Source organism: Mollisia scopiformis (assembly GCF_001500285.1).
Source record: "Mollisia scopiformis unplaced genomic scaffold LY89scaffold_17, whole genome shotgun sequence".
NCBI lineage: Eukaryota > Fungi > Ascomycota > Leotiomycetes > Helotiales > Mollisiaceae > Mollisia > Mollisia scopiformis.
In genome coordinates, this window is record NW_017263597.1 from 118374 (window position 1) to 138748 (window position 20375).

Sequence of the window (20375 nt, forward strand, 5' to 3'; positions counted from 1 at the left end):
AAGACAATCGATTGAGGGTTATGATAAGAGTACCAAAAGGACAATAAGACTCGATGACTTGGACTGAATGATTGACATCAACAAGATACAACGATGTCAAGAATACCGACAAGAATGCCAATCCAAAGCAAAGGCAAAGATAACGGCTCTTTTCAAACCAAGAAACCAAAAGCATAAGTACCACCCACAACCCACCACCTTATCAAGATCTCTTTCTCCTCCCCAATGCCCCCCATATTCAATTCTCCACATTGGATAAAGCATTACGAGCCTCGAAGGCTATCCACGGCCTCACTCGGCCATCCATACGCCTATCAGCACTCGCTGTCAGATGCGAACCAAGATTGGTGATCCAGGGAAAATGGTTTGGAGACGGAGAAAGGAATACGAGGGGCGGGTAAGTGTTTTGCCCCGTAACGTCATGCGTTCGGAGATAAGAATCATGCGAGGCGCGCGGAAGAGGCGCTGCTGGTGTGTAAGGGCGTTTCGAATGCTGTGGGGATGTACTTGTTGAGGTGAAGTGGGTGTTTCTCCACGATGAGGCGTTGAGATGATGGTGTTGGTGACGTTTGTTTGAGAACGTCGTTGGTTTCTACAGATTTAGCAGGCAGATTGATCTTACAGAGAACACAATGAAGCCATTCACTGTCCCGAGTAAGAAAAATGAGAATAATCAATTCTTTTCCTTGTCTTCTTCCTCTAATGTCTAAAATGTCTAAATCTGGAACCGAAAATCGTCTCATCATATCCATAATACAAATCGCATCATCTCTACACTGCCTCGACGTGTGCACTCTTCTCCCCAAACTCATCCTTATCCAACCCAATTCCGCTCCCCTCGACATTCCTCCTGAAGCTCTCCTCATCAGACCTCAACTCCATCATCACAACCGCGTGCGCATTTCTGGGCGCCAACTCCTTCGAGAATAATCTGTCCATGCTCTCAAGAGGGATTCCCTTTGTCTCAGGTAAGAGGAAGAATACAAATACAATGGAAAGGATCATCAAGCTAGCGAAAAAGAGGTAGACGCCGTAGCCCATAGCGGTGAACATCTGAGCTGTGAATCGTGCGACGAGGAAATTGAAAAGCCAGTTTGAGGCTGCTGCGAATGCTTGACCGAGTGTACGGACATTCTGGGGAAACATCTCGGAGTTGTAAACCCAGGGTGTTCCGTTCCAAGAAGGCGTATAAAAGATCGTCCATAAGTAGAAGAAAGCCATGGCCGAGATACCTCCAGATGATAATTGACCTGATGCAGATGGATGATTTGCTGGGTCTGCGATCGCGATGTATGCTCCGACGTAGTAGAGACAGATTGCTCCTCCAAAAGCTCCATACATGAGGAGGTTTCGACGACCAAGGTTGTCGATAAGGAAGAAGAGCCAGATGATTGTTACAATAGCCTTGACAACACCAAAGACTCCGGTGGTAAGAAGACTGGTATTAGTTCCTGTAACGCCGATAGACTTGAAGACGGTTGGGGAGTAGTAATTTACTATAGACATATCAGTATACATGCTTGACAGAGATCTGGGAGTCGAGGAGTATATCCGAGAGCTTGAATCCCATCTTCTTTGATGAGCGGCTCCCGAGAGTGACCCCGAAGATCTTGGCTTTCAGGATGAATATGAATTGAGGAAAAGATTTTACGTACTGGCATTGATGCCGGATGTATTCTGCCAGAAAAAGAGAGAGCATCCGAGGAAGAATCGATAAGATACTTTGCTGTCGTGCCAAAGGGCCCTGTTTGAGATTAGCCATCTATTCTGGAGATTGGTTTCGGTGATAAAGCTCACTGGAATGGCTGCCAGAAACCAAGTCCAACTGTAGCATGCTGATGTTCCGAAGCAGCATCAATCGCAGATACTTCTTCAAGCATGTACATATCGTCCTGCGAGAGTTTGCGAATCCAGCAAAGATTCTGTAAGCCCTTGGCACGCTGACCTCGAGTAAAAAGCCATCTTGGAGATTCTTTGATGAAGAATAGTCCAATAAACATGAGGCCCGCTGGAATGAGTTGAATCTTTCATACGTTAGATGCAAGTCTGGACATGAGAGGAAGAACTTACTGCGAAAGGAATGATCCATTGTTCATGGGACTCTGGCATCGTTTCCGAGACTGCATAATTGATCCAAAACCCCACCACGCCTCCAATCTGCCAACCCATTTCATAAAGACCGACCAATCTTCCACGAATGGCAGGTGGTGCCAACTCTGAGATATAAATTGGAGTCAAATTCGAAGCACCACCAACTCCGATTCCTGCAAGTACTCGTCCCGCATAAAGAAGGCCAAGACCCCGCTTCCCATTCGTACCAAGCATGAGTCCAGCTCCAAGAATAAAAACGCCAGAGAAGATTTGAAGACCCTTCTTTCGTCCAAGGTAGTGACCAGCTGCATAGGCGAAGAAGGCTCCAAAGAAAGCACCCGCTTGATAAACAGACACGATATTCTCTGAAATCAAATCGGCTTCATCTGTTGTGTATTTCGCCCAGTCGAATTCGTTTTTAAATGATTGCAAGGCCAAAGTGCCACCAATGAATGCACTGTCATAGCCAATCATAACAGCGCAAAAGGCAGCTCTGTTTCTATCAGAAGTGGATCTGGCTTGCTTGGGGGTATGACTTACACTGCAGCGCTGATGTACACTCGGAAGTTGTAGACACATTTTGGCGTTGGCCGATCTGAGACATGTCAAGGTCCGACTTTAACCACAAATTTCAAGCCACATACCTTCTTTCAGAGCTAAGATACTCATTTTGAATGATAAGGAAGTCCTTTCCCACAGATGGTGATAATTAGAAAGAGGGCGACGGATGTGAAAACTCTTCAAAACGGCTTGACTTCGGCCTTAGTCTCACTCGGAAATCTAACAGGAAAGGGCAACCAAAGAACAAACAACAGATGAAGACAATCAACAGAATGAGATAACTCGTAACGGCGAACCTATCTTATAGTATCACCCAAGACATACAGTGGACCGTCGTCACCTCCTTGATGGTTGAGGAGCCCCGGATCCGGAGTTACGGGGTATTCACTGACATGGACCAGGGCTTTCCTCTGAACATCCATGACTCGACCCTTCGGACAAGCATTTCGCTCTTGGTGGACTGTGGAGACTTGGCAATGGTAGCGGGGATGAAGATTCTTCCCTCTTGGACTTTCTGGGCAATGATAGTTTCGGAGGTTGGGGCGTGTTAGATGCTATCCGACACCGTAATCTTAGGGCATGAATTGGGCCCGATCACTGGAACAAGAACACGAACGGAAATTCGTGGAAACGTGAGAGTCCAGCTTCCGCCTTCACCAGCATCAAGCTTGTAGCAGTCGCAAAGTCATTCGACTCTTCATCACTAGATGAGAGGACGATAGCGACGACTTGGAAAAAAAAAAGTTGCATGAGAGTCAAATTAAGATTGATTGAGGCTTGCGATGTTTGGGATGGGATGGGATGGGATGGGATGGGAAGAAAAGCCGAAGTGACGCCGTTTGCCGGGCCTCTGCCCTGGAATTTCCCCACATCTCCAGGCCAAACATCAATCACTCATCGGATAAAGAATTAAGATCCAACGTCCCCAGCTGATGTCTAGAAAGTATGCCAGACCCTATAGCAGCTGCAATATTGTTGGAAATACAGAAGATCTTCCAAGACGCTTCCTTATTAATTTTTCATGCTTACGACTCTCTCCACTCCTGGCATTCTCTTGGTTGTCTTGTGAAGTCACAATTGAAACTGCTTCCGAGGAAAGTGATATTCTTTCTTCCATTGTCTGAGGGGTGGAATAGCTTCCGTTTGAGTAATATCATCATAAGAAGCTTACTCTGCTTTGCTCTTCTTCCAAGAGAATTATCTTGTCCCGATTTATTCTCTGCCAATACACAATCGTCCGCCTCCCCCCAAAAAACGTGGAGAAGCGGACTTCTCTCCATATCTCCAGTTCCCAGCCTAGTCTTCGAGGGAAGAAAGACACATCCGTATGGGCAATCCTTACTCGGCTTCTAACAGCTCAAAATCATCCCACAGCTCAAAACACACCACAATGTCCCAATCCATCTCCCAACCCCAGACAACCCCCGACCTAACCCTCTCCTCCCTCGACTCTTCCCCTCCAATCGCCTCCACCGCGCACCTAAGTCACGTCTCCTACCTGTTCGGCTACCCAATCGCACACTCCCTCTCGCCTCTCCTCCACAACACCATATACAAGCATCTGAACCTCTCCTACGCCTACCACCTCTACGAAACCCGCTCTCTCGCGTCATGTCTCGCGCTAACCCACAGCCCGAAATTCTTCGGCGCCGCAGTCACCATGCCGCACAAAGTAGCCATCATCCCCTACCTCGACGTCTTGACGCCCGAAGGAGAAGCCATCGGTGCTATCAACACTATATTCCTGAGAAACTCGCCTGATGGGCGGAGATTACTTTGCGGGACGAACACAGATTGCATTGGGATCCGAGAAGCTATTCTGCAGAACGTGTCTAAAGAGGCAGCTAAAGAAATGGAAGGGAAGCCGGGGATGGTTATCGGTGGCGGTGGCACGAGTAGAGCGGCTGTGTATGCGCTGAAGCATTTTTTGGGGTGTGGTGAGATTTATTTGGTTAATAGGGATAAGCGAGAAGTTGACCAGGTCATTGCCGAGTGTGAGAGTAAGGGGTTTGGTGAGGGGTTAAGATTTGTGGGAAGTGTAGAGGAGGCAAAGAAGCTGCAGGCGCCGAGGCTAGTCATTAGTGCTATTCCGGACTTTGAGCCAAAGACAGAGGAGGAGATTATGACGAGGAGGGTTATCGAAACGATGTTGGGGAAAGAGGAGAAAGGCGAGATTTTGGAGATGTGCTATCATCCGAGTCCGGATTCGGCTATCGCAAGGATTTCCCAGAGGAGCGGGTGGCAGGTTATTGGAGGTGTAGAGGCTATGATTTGGCAGGGCTTGGAACAAGACAAGATTTGGTTGAGGAGGAGGATTAGCACATTGCCTGTTGAGAAGGTGAAAGAGGTTATTGCTGCTAAATTGTCAAAACCGAAGCTTTGACACAGGATGCATTTATGGTGTTTTGATCTCAGACTGGAAGCATTAGCATGGCGTTCTGGATTGTCCTGAGGTAGTCTATTCAGATATATATAACACTTGGCTTGTTTAAGCCCCTGGTCTCGTATAATCCAGTCCCTGTACCCTCTTCCATGTCTCTCTAATCACTCTCTCTTGCGCCTGTCGTCCAGTCTCATTCTCCGTATCCCCAGCTGGTCGAATGGCCAAATACAACCGGCTTCCCAACCTCACCTCCTGAATCGAATCACTCATCGGATTCGGCGGCGGATTAGCAGTGGTAATCAGTCCACCCGCTTCCTTCAGAATACAAAACCCAGCCGCTACGTCCCTGCATGAACATCAATACAAGCCCATCCCGATAGACCACGGAAAAACACTTACCACTCCCAGCATCCTCCTTCCCACCAGATATCAAAGGCGCCGGACGCTACGTACGCAAGATCCAGAGTCGCACTATATATCATGAGACAATCTGCTTTCAGCATGGACAAGGATATAACTCACCTCCCCAAACTCCTGACCCCATGAACCATGCCTCCTTTTCCTTCCCGTCCACCAGTCTCAGCAGCCATGTTGACAAATGAATTGACCTTCTTCCACATATTTCCTCCCTCAACATCTCTTCTATCTTTACCCCACTCACAGCTAAAGATACATCCTTTTGGGGCTTTCTCTGGAATCGGAGCTTTGGGGTTGTTGATGAGGGGCAACGCTCTTCGTTTCTTCCATGCATGAGCATCGTCTTGCCAGGCTCCTTGGCCTGATAATGCCGAATATGTGACGTCGAGGATCGGTTGGTAGATAACTCCGACGACGGGTTGGGAGTCGAGAATGAAGGCGATGGAGACGCAGAACATGGGGAAGAGGTGAGTGTAATTTACCGTTCCGTCTAAAGGATCCACACACCAAGTTGGTTTTGAGGTAATGAGGTATTCTTTAGAGGATCCTGCTGAGTAGGTTTCCTCACCGATGAAGCTGGATACTTGTCAGCATGTAATGATCAAAGAGGGAGAGGTGCAATTACTCGTGAGAAGGATATTTCTTTGTGATTTCCTCTTTTACAAAAGCTTCAACATCTACATCACCCACATGATTAGTCTCTTTTCATCATCCGGTCTTCCAGAACTTCGGCAGAACCACATTGATGAGACGAATACTCACCAAGGTCAGTCTGGGTCACGATATCGACTGCATTCATCTTTTCCTCCTGTTTCGTCTCCGTCCTCCCCGCTGAGTCCCCACACCGCATATCGACCCCATCCATTAATATCTTTCCCGCCCTCCTGCCTAAGTCCAAAGCGAAGCTATACAGCTCCTTCAATTCCTCCTCACTCATTGTGTGTGAGGTTGCCATTTTGATGAGTCTTGGCAATGGTGGGGTAGCGGGCTATTTTATGATGGGTACCTCAATCGAAGCTCGAAGACAGGTGGAAAATACGTCTTTAATTCAATTAAATGTTAGGGAGGACGGATGGAGCTCAGGTGAGCTGTATGAGAGGTAGAGTCAGTCTGAGATCGTCACCGTTTGTAGGCGGCGATAAGCGTGTGGGTCGCGCAGCGAAAAAGTGGTGGGGTGGCCGGATTATCGTACAGTAGCTCCAGCCCCGATGCGGCTGTACTCGTTTTCCCAGGCACGTGCACACCCTATATAAATATTCGTTCTCAGAACTAAGTTTTATTAAATTCCCTCCAAACTCCAAGCCTCCGCTGTCTCCAGAACCTAGTGTAACGCCAGATCGGTGAAGGAAAAGTTGAGGCGAACGTCAGAAGTGTAAGGCTGGCAATGTCCAAAGGACTTCTCGATGGGAGATGTGGGCTCCCTCTTTGTATAAAGGCCTTGCCGCATCTCAATGGTACCTGGATTCGATAATACCGAATATCATAGGACATGTTGCGAATACCATTGGAATGACGGTTCAGCATTGTCGTGAATGAGCTTAATGAACCATACTAGAGCGGAAACAGTTCTCGAACCTATTTGATGAGGTTTGGCCATAACTGCCATAAGTTCTTCCGGAGAAAATTTATCGATGTCGATATCGTAACGCTTGGAGAATACTGTTCGAGCTTTGTCGTGGAGATGACTCGCTTTACCGGTTGCTGCAACGTATACTGAATATACGATCATCTGATATAAACAGTGTTTGTCGGTAGTAAGGGGCACCGCAAGTGAGGTGAATGTCTAGACCCTCTGGGTAGCGAAAATAAGAGCGGCATGTCGCAGCGGCCTCCGTTACAGAAACGGTGGAATTGTCATAAGGTAGTTGAACATAGTCGGAGATATTATGGCCCATCCAGTCAGGGTGGAGACAAGCCTAGTAGAACGAACATCTGGCTGAGCCCTTCAAGCCCCTAAGATAGTCGAAGATTCGCATAGGACCACTCATAGCTAAATAGCCCAAGTAGTCCGTCCATTTCCTGCAAGTGGCTGGCGTAGTCTAGTTCAATTCGTTCCATAACCAATCTTAGTCAGGGCAGTTACTTATATATCTTTCCGCAGTCTTACAGTACAAGTACCTAAGGTTACTGTTCCGCGGCTCGGCTAAAAGATGTGAGTGTTTCTTTCGGTCCACATCATATCACATCACATCATCCCCACCATCACTCCAAAATATTCTCCCGACACCTCATCAATGGACATCGATGAGCGTATCGAACTGATGCACGAGGTGCAGGGGAAACTCTGGGAGGACCGCCTAAACGAGACGCAGCGAAGCGGCCGCCTCTGTGCATGGGTATCGAGCTTCCATCATGATCGACTTCCCTGTTGGCTCGGGGACAACGACTTTCGTTATGGCTCCTACAATGCTGGGTTCAAGCTCGTTTTCGGCGACGGCACTGCCTGGCTGCTGCGTTTCCCGCGAGTTGGCAGGGTCCACGATGCGTATGCTGACGAGAAGGTCGCCATGGAGGTTGCCGTGATTAATCTCATCCGCAATGAAACCACAGTGCCCGTTCCGAAGATCCATGCTTGGGGCGTGGCGGCACAGAACTCTCTCGGTCTGGGTCCGTTCATTATCATGGAGTTCATTCGGGACGCGTGAGTCTCAACGACTTGCTCAAGGACGTCAACGGTGGCACAAGACTCCTAAGGGAGAACCTCAACGACGACGAGATAGAGATTATCTACAGGCAGTTCGCTAACTTCCTGCTCCAGCTTTTGAAGCTCGACTTTGAGCAGATCGGCAGCCTGGACTCCCCAACTCCAGGACTCCGCTTCCCGATACGACCGTTGACTTGGAAGGCTCATGACATTCTTCAAACCGGAGGAGTCGACATTTTCGGTACGCCTCTCCCTCACCTTCTTCACACTTCTACTAACAGCAATATTTAGGTGATAGGAACAGAGGCTTTTCGTCGACGACCGAGTATTTCCAGTATCTTGCCGAGCAGGATTGGGAGCAACTTTTCTGGCAACCAAACTCAGTGTTCGGCCGATATGATGCCATGGCCAAGTATAGGTCATTTAAACCCTGAAGTCCTTGATACCAAAGTTCGTTCACAAAGAGTACGACCGTGGGAAGTTCAAGATCGTCTGTGACGATCTTGGCCTGGCGAACTTGATTGTTAGAAGCAGACAAGACCTCACTGTCATCGGGGTAGTTGACTTTGAATGGTCTTACATCGGGCCGGCCCAGCTCTTCGGCTCAGCGCCGTGGTGGCTTCTCATGGACCGGCCAACAAACAAGGCATGGGACTGCGACATGGGTGAGCCAATCAGGATCACCAACCGTTACTTCAGATACTTGAACATCTTCAAACACGTTCTGGGAGAGGAGGAGGACAAGACGCCAGGGCACGAAAATAAAGAGCTCTCTAACCTCATCCACTGGTCTGAGGAGTCGGGGGCCATGTGGGTCCACATGCTACTCTCGACTGGCTTCAACGATCCCTGCAGTTTCCCTTTCACGAAACTGTTACAGCACATAGGTGTGGATGAGTGGGATAGGCGCGAGAAAGAAGTCAGCCAAGAGGAGGCTGCGGCATTCGGGGCGCAGAAGGCGCTACAGTTAGAACAGTACAACTGTGACCTGGAGACGGAGGCGCACAAAGCCCTTGTGGACGAGGGGAGAAAGGACGACTTTATTCCCATGCTCTAGTAGAGGGTTTCGAGAGGGGTGCACTCTTTGTTACATAGAGGGAGCCAGTCCCTGGCACGCCATAAAGTACTCAATATTTAGCAGGCCAAACCTTGGCGAGAGAATCCGAGGAGTAGATAGGTTTGTGAGCGAGGAGTGAGAGTGACTCTTGGAGGCAAGCGGAGGACAGAGAGAGCAGCAGAATAGGAATCAAGCTGGAGCGGCTGACCACCCTAGAGCAGGGCTTCAAGCGAAATATTCATTGAGTGGATGCACGAATCCGTCTTCTGCATTAGTCAATATACATGCTTTATATTATGTTCCGCAGGAGCTTTCCTCTCCTCTCGTCGTGTGGCGCTTACATGGGTGGTTCAGTTCCTCTAAGCCCCTCGTACGATGCGAATGTGGCATGTAAACTGCGGATATGCGCCGTCAGAGCATTATTCACCGGAAAAAGCAGAGCAGCTGAGGAGTGGCGGTTCGGAATTTTCGGTGCCTAGTTCTGGGACCGGCGCGATCAATGGAAACGTCTTTAGGATTTCAATTCCTCCTCCTCAAACATGTTCAGACCCCCTTCATCCAACTTGATGCTCAGACACCGGTGTCAACCTTCCTCTGCTTCGAGCGGTCCACTATTTACCCGAACCAAAGACTCTGCATCGTTGCCATACGCCTGCTTATTGATTGAGAACCTCTTTCGGGAGAGTTCCCTGATATCTCCTGAGGCCTGCCAGGACGTTCTGGATTGTGGTCGACTTGTGACCTTTCGCACAGCTGCCAAGAGCCGGGTTCGCAGGTTTGAGTTCTCTAGAGATAACTCTCAAATAAATACCATACTTGTGAACCTTCATCCACCATCTCAACAAGCGCTTTGTCTCCATTAGCATCGCCCTCCACTTCTTGATCTTGTGAGCATCGAGTGCTTCTTTTGGAGAATCTGCTTCTTCTGCATCCCGCCACTTGCTCTTTTCGTACTCGACTGTTTGCTGCGCAAATTGTGCCTTCGGGGAGGATGCAAAGGTAGTTCGATTCGGTGGAGAGGGTTCGGCTGTTGTAATTTAGTCTGCCTGCGACTGCTACCCTGAACAAAGATCTTGGGACTCGACGTTTCCAGGCTGCTCGGTGGAGTGGGAGTCAGCATGTCGGTTCGCTCCTCTGGCGGAGTGGGTGTCAGAATATCGGCTCGCTCCCAGGGCCAGTGGCTACTGTCCGCTGTCTTGGCCATATAATACAACTCATCCTGGGTCTTTTGTTTCGAGGGGAGATGGCCTACTTGAAAGAGTTTCTCATGTAGGTGGGCTACAAGAAATTGCGTGATGGTGGGTGACTCGCTGCGAGGGTCGAAATTCTCAACTGAAGATTCTCGCCGTTGCGGCTCGAGCTGATCGCAATGTTCTAGGTCGGGTCCATCAGATGATGAAGATGCGCGAGTGCTATGTGCCATCGCAGATGTGCATATGACCTAGAAAGGGGGGAAGAAGTGGTTGTGTTGAGTGTAGATGTAGATTTGGCGGGATTGAGATGCAAAAGCGAAGTGTGTAGGCCCCGATGCTAGATGAATATAATTGCGGGCCTTGGACATTTGATCAGATGAAAAGGATCAGCAGCTGCAGTCGGCTTTGTCACGAGTATGCTCTCAAAGTGAACTTCGAACGTGTGCTTTGGATGAACTTGAGTAATTGAGATTTCTACAAGCGGGCTGCGACCTTCGGCAAGCTGACTACTATATGCGGCTGCCGCTCAATCTTCTGAGCATCTCTTGCAACTGAGCAAATACATATAATTTTTCACTATAAGATGCTATCTTAACTATTTTCTCTTACAGACCTTTGATCTTCCGCTGCACTCAAAGCCTGTAATATCTGCCCAGCTTCAATACCCTCACTCTCATCCCCCACTCCCAATCCGCCAAAACTATTCATACCAGCACTAGTATTCATTCCATTGAACGATGAGCCATCGAAGAAGTCCGTATTCTCAGCATTGGAATTCGCGACAAGCTGTTGAAAAACATTATTTTGATGTAATGGATCAGGTTCTTGACAAAAGGTGTAGAAATCTTGGTTCATGTCTCCCGTGTCGGTAAATCCAAGATTCATCAAAGATTGATCCCAGTTGCCGGTCCTAGAGCACGTCAGGCTTTGGTGTTGATTTGAGCTGTGGTGGGATATATCTTACCATTCAGTAGCATCAAGACGCATTAATTCGTTGAACATGGGATCAAATTCAACATCAGCAGAGCTCATCGTCAGCGAGCGGTGCAACTGGGGATTTGTAGGCGGTACGAGGTCTATTGTCGGCCGTCCCACAGGGTGAGCTTGACGAGGAGCTGTTTTGGCAGCTGCTTTATCAAGTCGACGATCGAGACCACCGAAAGTAACGTGTGCATTTTCGTAGATGTTCAACGGATTTTGTGGCAGTCCTTGCGCAGACGACTGTCCAAATGAAGGCCGGTGCGAGACTTTGACAGGACCCTTTCCAGATTGGCTGCTACCTCTCGCTCGCTGTACACCATCTGCTTGTGGCCTGAATATTTGAGGACTGTATGCACCCATTGTATCATAGCTTGCTATGCTTTGTGGCGTTTTGCCGGACATTGGTGTATCTGAGTCATTGTTCATGCCATTGAGCATCTCAAAAGCAACCTGAGACTCTCGACGAGCTGAGTGAGAGCTTGATTGGTATGCAACTGTAGATTTCAGCGACTCGAAAACAGGCCAAGCTGGTTCTAATCCATCAAGACAGTGGTCTAGGTTTCGCTTCCAATCGTTCAGGACAATATGTGTACTCTCGATACTGCTATTTACAGCTTGAACAATATCGTAAGCCTTGTTGACAAAGTAGTCGTATGTAGGTGGGACAATCAGAAGTCCGAATGTGTGAGAGTGATGTTTGAGGAGATCTACTATGTGTCGCGCTGATCTAGTACATGGCTCTAGATTGACTGAGCTTTCTCCAGAGATATGTGATAGAAGCTGTGATGTTGCTAGCGTTGTGAAATAGACATTATGTAAATGATATTGATGAGGTAATAAGTTTCCTACTTCGCTATCAACAGCAGTTGAGTCGAAGTAAAGCGGGATCGATTGAGAATGGCTCCAGATATGCAGCTTTTCGAGAAGGACAGTGCTAAGCTGCTGACCGTTGCTTCCCGCTGGCAAGCATGTAGCTTCATTCAAGATTTTAAGTACTTCAATGCAACGATTGAAGGTACTCAAAATAGAAGACGGACCACGAGATCCACCAGACTTGTTTCTGCGAACGTTGAGGCAATCAGTCCACGGATCCCATTCTTCAAGGCCGTCCTCTTCGACAAGCCCAATTTGGTCGATATCGTGCGCCCGCAGATGTGGTTTGCGACCCAAGCGAGCTGCAATGAGTGTATCGAGTGCGAAACAGCCAAGAATGACATGTTTGGATCGAGTCTTTGCTTTGAGGAGATGAACAACTGGATCTGGAGGTTGATCAAGTCGTAAGTCCATAGCAATCCGGACTGCTTGTCCTATCAGAGACCAGGCTCTGCTATAATTACCCATGCCCATGTTTGCAAGAGTCAAGATTAAAAGTGCTTGGATATGGCCTGCTGGAAGTCAGCATGTAAATATATACGATTAAAGTCCTTTGAAATAAAAAGAACTGCAGGAATTAGATAGCAGATTAGGGTAGAAGCTAAGCCATTTCAGAAACAAGGAACATTCGACGACTTGGAAGCATCGAAGATCACATTACCACGAAAATGTTGGACAATTGTTAAACATCGTCGACACACCAGCAGTATTGAGCAACTCTGTGTTATTGAATGATTACTGACCAAGTTCTAGGCTGCCTTCCTCGTTGGGGATCAACGACCGTGCTTGTGCATACATCCTCTCTGCAGTCCAAACCATTTCCCCGACATGACCGAGAGCTCGTGGAATATTATTAATTGCTCTATGCTGGAATTTGGCATAAGCTATAGCCGCCCAGAGTGCTGCATGCTCGCCAGAGCCAGAGGATGACCTGAATATTATCAGCATTGGACCAACATTATGAGTAGATTAAGCATCGGCTCTTAAGATATTGGGAGATCTTCTCAGTCGTGATCGCTAACTGGGTCCTCGGTGGACAAAGACTAAAAGTAAAGAGCGTGTAGGCTTACATGGAGGAGGTGCCGCGGTTCTGCGAGTACTGATATGAAGTGCGGAGAAGATCATGCTTTTCAATGATGGGTAGCCACGAATGTGTATATGAGAAATAAACGTCAATGAGATGCCAAGTTTCCGAAGGTAGTTCCGGAATATCAACACTTGTAGCCGGGGTTCCGGCTGATATTGCAGTATGTGCATTGGAAGGACTCAAGATGGACTCAACATCCTTGGTTAAGAAGGGACTGTTGGCTTGCTACTTCAGGTTAGCATTCAAATCGACACCGGATAGATAATAAGATGAAATGATATGCAAATTATGCTCATGAAAGTGTTGTTTCAATAGTTTTACCTAATGTTGGGGATCATCCTTGGTGAATAGCAACGTAAAAAAGGGGCATAGAAAAGACTTACATATGAATGAGAGGAATTCGGCGGCCTGGGGAATTCGTTGACTGCCTTGCCATCGTGGCCGCTTTCTGGCCACTGAGCTCCTGCAAGCCCTGGACCGGTATCTTTCACACCCGCAGAAGGCTGAGAGAAGCTCATCCGGTCTATCCTCCTTGAGGTTTGGAGATCAGAGCCAAGCCGCTTTCGCTTCGTCTCTACCGTAGGCTCTTGTGATGAAAGTAGCCTTTCCAATTCTCTTGACATCTGGGATTTTCTCCAGATCTCGACCAATGCTTCCGAAGTACTTTCATCATTCCAAATGCTGAGAGCAGTCTCATTACCTAACTGATATTAGCTTCGGCAACGACAGTGAATAGCGCTAGGTAGACAGGGCGAGGGGCTCAAAAGTTAGATAGCATGCTTCTAGAACATAGCTCCACTAAGGAAACCAATATAGACATTGCCATCTACGATCCACCACCATTCGAGCCCACTGGCAGAGAGCAGAATACAACTCACTTTCTTCATTCCCAGCCAGAGCTACCAGCATTTGATCCTCAACGGCGTCGACATCTCTGATGGCCAATCCCCACAGCTTCTCAAGACCTCGAACATAACCTTCAGGTAAGCCGCGCTTTTTGACATTGGTATCATATGAACATGTTCGGCCGTTGGTAATACACGTAGAGCATGCCTATAATTGCATGTTAGCCCCGCATGGTGCTTGTTTGAACATGATTGGACATTCGAATAGATTCATGGGCAGTGGAAACAGTCCAATGCCTTGCAGATGGTACCATCCATCCCAGCTTGCCGATGTAGCGCAATGCGCTCCATCTAAAAGTCCATGTATGTGAAAGACTCAAAGATTTGCTCACCGGCTTCTTGCCATCGCATTTGTCTTTCCTGCTTCGGCATTTGTCGCACGCCTGCGATACTCGCTTTCTGGGACCTTGCTTCGACCCTTTGGCACCGTCGTCTTTCGAATCCGCCCCTTCCCCATTGTTCCCACTCGTTGAGGTTTTGCTGGGCTTGGACCCTTCCATCTTGGCCTCCTGCGGTGCCATATCCAACTATAATATGTCTCTCGGAATCGAGGGTCGAATGGCCCGGAGGGCAATGCCGTGTTGGTCGCTCATGCGGCGTAGGTATGTCGTTCGCAGGGTAGGAAGTAGACAATGGGGTTAAACCCGCGGCTCAAGCCATGGCTTTCGCTCTGTTGCTTCTGGTAAGATGAGTGCTGCAGACTGAGCGCAAAGAGATCGTGGTCGGCGCACCGCGGTTCGTACTTGAAAGGCGACTTCTTACTTCGTAGATCGTTCTCGTGATGAATTCAGTAAATTCTCCATGTCTCACAAGCTCTTCAATCTCAGAACAAACAAATGAACTTTCATTGGTTGACCCCATACCCCACACTCTTCCAGGTGGCAGGTTCCCCAAATCTTCTTAAAGATTTTTCCGCCGGCGTGCTGACATAAGGAATCTGGATTTCTCTGGTGGTGCGATCAACTCCCGAACATCTTCAGTCATTTCAGAGACTCACTTCATCTCTTCCGATACTTCACGACTGATTCCATCTCTATGGTTTCTTCCTGATGTATAGTTTTTCTTGCAGCCTCTCAGCAAGAGCACTGTAACCTGTGTGCCAGTCGATCGTGGATTGTACGGACACCGGATTGGTTCCTGCCCCCGCTCTTTGGCGGCGACGACTGAAAGGATAGAGCACAAATTATCACGTGTGGTATACTTCAATCAAACTGCAGGGCATGAGCTTTGGGAAAACCCCTATTTAGAGTGATTCATTTGTTGAAGCAGTTTGAGGCAAGATGTCTGTTACGACTCAACTGGAGCCGACTCTTGCGTTTCTAGACACCCGAGCACCGCCCAGTACACGAAACTTCCGTCCAGATGCATCAATAGTTCTCATAGGATGTCGAGGATCCGGGAAAAGAAGCATTGGATTCATTGGAGCAACTCATTTGGGCCGGAGATTGATCACGGAAGACCATTACTTCTTTGAAGCCACTGGAATATCAAGGTACGTAACATCGCCAAATGTATCATACTACTTGTTGACATTTTAGGGGTGCATTCTTTCAGCAGTATGGGAGTCAAGAGTTCCAGAAGAAAAGCTTCGAGCTCTTGAAACGTATGCTTGAAGGAAATAGGATAGGATGTGTCATTGAATGCGGGATGGGCAGTTTATCTGTCCCAGCTCAAAAAGTTTTGCTCGAGTTCTGCAATACCAATCCTGTGATATATGTCACACGCGAGAGTGAGCAGATTAGGTCACTACTCAGGTTGGGAGAGGAAGAAGCAGCTCGTCTAGAGACGGCTGATCTTGCTCATCGCAATTGCTCAAATTTGGAGTATTTCAATTTGTTCGATACAAGCTGCGATGGAACTGAGACTCCTCCCGAGAACGGAATTGGAAACGTCTCCTCGAGGTAAGTCTATTCCTACAATTATGGTGCTATGTACTGACCATTGTAGGTTAAAATATGCCAAAGAGGACTTCTCAAGCTTTCTGGATTTCCTGACTGGCCAAGGAGTTATTCGAAGTGGTTTCGAAAGTCCCTTCTCAATCAACGCCCTACCACCAGAAATGAGGTCGTATACTTATGCCTTGTCGCTGCGCCTTTCGACCATTCCAGCTCTAGATCTCATGGAGCTAGAAGCCGGTGCTGACGCTGTCCAGTTGAAGATCGATACATGGTCACCTGATATGCAAAGAGTCATAGGGAAGCAAGTTGCAACGATTCGGAGAAACCTTGGTGTCCCGATAATGTTCCAAGTCGAAGATTATGCTTTCGACAATACACATCTATCGATTGAAGAAAAAGAGCATGCTTACTTCGGACTAATGGAGCACGGTCTACGTCTTGCTGTCGAGTATATCTTGGTCGATCTGAAATACTCGTCAGATCTGATTTCGAGATTGGTCCGCTCATCGGGACGGACGAGAGTCATTGGTCATCATCTGCACAGAGAGGAGAATTCCTGGGGTTGGGACGACGAATCTCGGATGATTCAATATCGAAGAGCCAAGTCCCTCGGCTGTGACATGGTACGGTTCGTTCGAGCGACATCGAAACCTCAAGACAATGATACCGTTCGAGAATTCCTCAATAGGATCGAGTCAATGCCAGACCATCTACCGGTCATTGCCTACAATGTAGGTGAACATGGACGGCCGTCACTGATAGCCAATCGAATATTCACGCCAGTCACCCATCCCGTCATGCAGACAACGGTCAGCAAGAGCCAGATCCGACAATTCCTTCCGACAGCAGCAGAGGCTAGACAAGCTCGGTATGAGATACATGCTCTCGACCCTCTACACTTCTATCATCTCGGTGCCAGCGTCTTCTACAGTTTGTCTCCCGCAATGCACACTGCTGCATATCAAGTGTGTGGAATGAAAAACGACTTCCAGTCACTTAAGGTCGAATCGCTAGAAGAGATCCAGCAACTGTGCCAGGATCCCAATTTCGGAGGTGCAGCCATTACACAACCATTCAAAGTTCAAATCTTGTCGCGCATTTCAGCCAAGAGTTATCATGCAAAGGCTATCGGAGCAGCCAACACCCTCTTGCCGCTGAGAACATTATCAAACGGAAAATCTTGGGACCAGAATACTCAAACTCTACTTCGTCACGCCAATCAGAGAGGGAAAGCAGGCCCAATATTTGCATACTATGGTGACAATACCGATTTCATCGGCATCCAAACTTGTCTTAGAAGGAACTTGTCACCCAGAAATGCGATTCAGCATTCCAAAACTACTGGCCTCGTTATAGGAGCTGGGGGTATGGCACGAGCAGCAATTTATGCCATGATACAAATGGGATGCAGGAAAGTCTTTATATACAATCGCACAGTTGAGAACGCAGAAAATGTTGCTCGGCACTTCAATTCCTGGGCTGCAGGACTCAGTATTGATGGAGAAATAGTGACGGTCTTGAAGTCCAGAGATGTCGCTTGGCCATCAGGATATAGACAGCCGACCATGATAGCATCTTGTGTTCCAGCCAGAAGCGTTGGGAACCAAGCACCGGCTAATTTCGAGATGCCGATGCAGTGGCTCGGAAGTCCGACGGGTGGCGTTGTTGTGGAGGTGAGTTCGTTTGTTCCATTATCAGAATCTGTGACTTACGAATTCTCCAGCTGGCATACTTACCACTTGATACTCCATTGCTGAAACAGATTCGCCGTGTCCGCGAAGAAACGAAACAGGCTTGGGTAATTGTGAATGGCCTGGAAGTCTTACCCGAACAAGCGATAGCGCAGTTTGAGCTCATGACTGGGAGGAAAGCTCCAAAGAGAAGGATGAGATTCGAAGTGCTTCAAAATCATTACAGATACGAAGAGTAGATAAAAAGTGGAAGAAATGTGAACGGTATCGGAAAACTCTGAATTTGTGGGACGTGATCCGTCGTACAACTTCTATGCCTGTTCTCAAGGTTGACAGGCATTTCGTGAGCATCTGCACAGCCATTACTAATCTTAAAAGAACCAATACCGTATGCAATTTTTGCCTCCCTGTGAATCCACTCCCAGAATTCCTCCTTATTTTGAATCAGAACGTGAGTTCTCAAGAAGATTCTGTAGGCCTGACATCTCATCAGGCTCTCGGCAATGCATGTTTGTCATCCAGCCTGTCCATTACTCATCCACTTTAATATGTGGAGCAAGCACACCAAGCCCAAAGAGTGATCTGTCACATCCAATCAAGTCGTGTCCTGCTTAAAGTAAAAAGCGTTGCCAAGGAAGTGAGATGAAGATTCGAAATGCTGATTCAGCGAGATTCATTCGGGTGAAGTCTCCGAAGCGAAGGGCTCGTACCGGACCCGCAATCCGCTATGCAACCTTATTTCCGCATCATTGCAATGGAAAATCTCGGGAAGCAGTACAGGAGCGTTAAGCTGGTGACAAAGTCTCTGAGTGTGGCGGGAAAACTTCTCTGTAACCCGCTTGTCTAGACTCTCTTGATGTTGTCCGTCCGAGGTGGAGGCCAATATCCGTGGATATTTAGTACATCTTCAATTTTGCGTTACAAACAATTCTTCGGCATCTTAGCAATAGTGAGTAAGAGACAGCAATGTTACACTAGTCGGTCTATCTTGTGAAGCATCAGGACCCAGATCATGCAATGCATGCTTACTTCCATGTAAAGAATGGCTTGGAACTATTCCTTGGCGATAGTCTATATTGCAAAATGGAATTGCGGTGTGGAACGAAAGATGGGTATTGCGGAATTAACAGAGAGAGACGTTATAAAGAAGAGCAAATGTCGCTCGATAGCAAAGGATCATCTGCTCAAACATTCAAGAAGTCCCTAGAACTCCTTCTTCCTCCGAGCTTAAGACACAATGAAGTTTTCAAGGACCATAAACGCTTTTCTGGTTGCGGTCACATCTGTTCAAGGTGAGCCTCGAAACCGGTTTCTGGACAGTTATTTCAGGAATTGACAATCAGGCAGGCTTCACTTTCGACCGCCTTAACAAGAGCGATGCCGTAAGTAGACCTCTAATATGCCCTTCTGAAGCTCGTTCACTGAAACAATGACCAGGCACTCCTCGTAGTGGATCACCAGATCGGATTATCGCAACTCGTGCGGGACTATGGTGTCGTCGAATTCAGAAACTCAATTCTGGCCCACGCAGCTATTGGCAAACTGTTCGACTTGCCCACCATTTTGACAACTTCTGCTGATACTGGTAAGTCCGTTTCATTTTGGGCATAGAGACAAGAAATGCTGATGGTCCTAGGACCAAATGGTGCTTTGCCCAAGGAAATCATCGAGGTAAGAACTGAGATTTGGAAAAATGAGACTCGAATCTAAGAAAATAGATGCACCCTACTGCACCTTTCATTCACCGTCAGGGAGAAGGTAATCTGTTCTTTAGAGTACTTGAAAAATTTGTAGCTGATTGTAAGCCAGTTGATGCATGGGATAATCCTGACTTTAAAGCCGCCGTGCAAGCCACGGGAAAGAAGCAAATCATTCTTGCTGGCATCGTCACTGAAGTCTGTAAGTCATGAAAATCTTCTATTGAAATCAATAACCCTCCAAAATGACCGGACCCTGATCTAATAATCCCAAGGCACATCATTTCTCGCATTGTCCTTGATCGAAGAGGGCTACGATGTCTGGGCCAACACCGAAGCTTCCGGAACCTTTGACAGCAAGCTTGCTGCTGACGCTAATCGTCGTATGGAGGATGCCGGAGTGCATTTGATTGGAATGTTTGGCATCGTTATGGATCTGATGCGTGATTGGAGAAACACTCCCGGCGCCCTTGAGGTATTGCCATTTCTGGACGAATATCTGCCGCAGTACAGTCTGGTTGCTAGAGCTCATGGATATGCGGTTGATAATGGCACGTTGATTCCGGGCGAGGCGCAAATTCTGTAAAGGTTGGATAAGAGAAGCTGACAAGGGACTGGGGAGTTCCGAGAAAGGTGAAGGAAGCAAGGAACAGGAGAAGTAGCGGCTGATTTGTAGATGAATGGTCAATCAACAAGTAGTAGACAGAATTCAATTTATATACAAATAGCCTTGTTGATGGTAGTTATACTATCAAATCGGAGCGCAGTACCAACTTGAGATGTTCGAGAAGTTCTCTTGCCCTTTAGTCCCCAATCTACTTAAAGATTGTAGCAATTGCATGACTAAAGAGCCTTCTAGTCCCGAATCGTCCATAGGACTAATCAATCTGCCAACGC

At 47.7% G+C, this 20375-nt stretch overlaps 8 protein-coding genes across 8 annotated transcripts; 4 read left to right on the forward strand and 4 right to left on the reverse strand.

Moving 5' to 3' along the window:
• Window positions 1-684: 684 nt before the first annotated feature.
• On the reverse strand, window positions 685-2877 carry LY89DRAFT_620486 (general substrate transporter). Its single transcript, XM_018210916.1, has 6 exons — window positions 2736-2877; window positions 2632-2686; window positions 2071-2584; window positions 1798-2024; window positions 1656-1744; window positions 685-1496 (listed from the first exon to the last, which is right to left on the reverse strand). The coding sequence occupies exons 1-6, from the start codon at window positions 2758-2760 to the stop codon at window positions 772-774; spliced, it is 1635 nt and encodes a 544-aa protein (XP_018068525.1). The 5' UTR covers window positions 2761-2877; the 3' UTR covers window positions 685-771.
• Window positions 2878-4042: 1165 nt separating this feature from the next.
• Window positions 4043-5035, forward strand: LY89DRAFT_698602 (uncharacterized protein; the record flags this gene model as incomplete). The annotated part of the gene is made up of 1 exon (XM_018216994.1): window positions 4043-5035. The coding sequence occupies one exon, from the start codon at window positions 4043-4045 to the stop codon at window positions 5033-5035; it is 993 nt and encodes a 330-aa protein (XP_018068526.1).
• A 30-nt stretch (window positions 5036-5065) lies between these two features.
• Window positions 5066-6601, reverse strand: LY89DRAFT_649839 (inositol monophosphatase). The gene is made up of 5 exons (XM_018212083.1): window positions 6215-6601; window positions 6078-6129; window positions 5558-6028; window positions 5435-5506; window positions 5066-5381 (listed from the first exon to the last, which is right to left on the reverse strand). The coding sequence occupies exons 1-5, from the start codon at window positions 6405-6407 to the stop codon at window positions 5141-5143; spliced, it is 1029 nt and encodes a 342-aa protein (XP_018068527.1). The 5' UTR covers window positions 6408-6601; the 3' UTR covers window positions 5066-5140.
• A 1085-nt stretch (window positions 6602-7686) lies between these two features.
• On the forward strand, window positions 7687-9153 carry LY89DRAFT_708629 (uncharacterized protein; the record flags this gene model as incomplete). The annotated part of the gene is made up of 4 exons (XM_018217692.1): window positions 7687-8093; window positions 8138-8337; window positions 8388-8479; window positions 8533-9153. The coding sequence occupies 4 exons, from the start codon at window positions 7687-7689 to the stop codon at window positions 9151-9153; spliced, it is 1320 nt and encodes a 439-aa protein (XP_018068528.1).
• A 460-nt stretch (window positions 9154-9613) lies between these two features.
• LY89DRAFT_784166 (uncharacterized protein) lies at window positions 9614-10576 on the reverse strand (the record flags this gene model as incomplete). Its single annotated transcript, XM_018222755.1, has 2 exons — window positions 9614-10180; window positions 10213-10576. 2 exons carry the CDS (start codon window positions 10574-10576, stop codon window positions 9810-9812), a joined length of 735 nt encoding a protein of 244 aa, XP_018068529.1. The 3' UTR covers window positions 9614-9809.
• Window positions 10577-10911: 335 nt separating this feature from the next.
• On the reverse strand, window positions 10912-15049 carry LY89DRAFT_620494 (uncharacterized protein). The gene is made up of 7 exons (XM_018210917.1): window positions 14525-15049; window positions 14166-14340; window positions 13671-13987; window positions 13271-13512; window positions 12944-13131; window positions 11311-12712; window positions 10912-11256 (listed from the first exon to the last, which is right to left on the reverse strand). Exons 1-7 carry the CDS (start codon window positions 14711-14713, stop codon window positions 10938-10940), a joined length of 2832 nt encoding a protein of 943 aa, XP_018068530.1. The 5' UTR covers window positions 14714-15049; the 3' UTR covers window positions 10912-10937.
• A 114-nt stretch (window positions 15050-15163) lies between these two features.
• LY89DRAFT_686693 (uncharacterized protein) lies at window positions 15164-18137 on the forward strand. The gene is made up of 4 exons (XM_018215346.1): window positions 15164-15684; window positions 15731-16093; window positions 16140-17763; window positions 17814-18137. Exons 1-4 carry the CDS (start codon window positions 15473-15475, stop codon window positions 18018-18020), a joined length of 2406 nt encoding a protein of 801 aa, XP_018068531.1. The 5' UTR covers window positions 15164-15472; the 3' UTR covers window positions 18021-18137.
• Window positions 18138-18544: 407 nt separating this feature from the next.
• Window positions 18545-20217, forward strand: LY89DRAFT_686695 (Isochorismatase hydrolase). Its single transcript, XM_018215347.1, has 7 exons — window positions 18545-19073; window positions 19129-19163; window positions 19219-19366; window positions 19418-19452; window positions 19500-19539; window positions 19591-19680; window positions 19754-20217. The coding sequence occupies exons 1-7, from the start codon at window positions 19019-19021 to the stop codon at window positions 20062-20064; spliced, it is 714 nt and encodes a 237-aa protein (XP_018068532.1). The 5' UTR covers window positions 18545-19018; the 3' UTR covers window positions 20065-20217.
• Window positions 20218-20375: the final 158 nt, after the last annotated feature.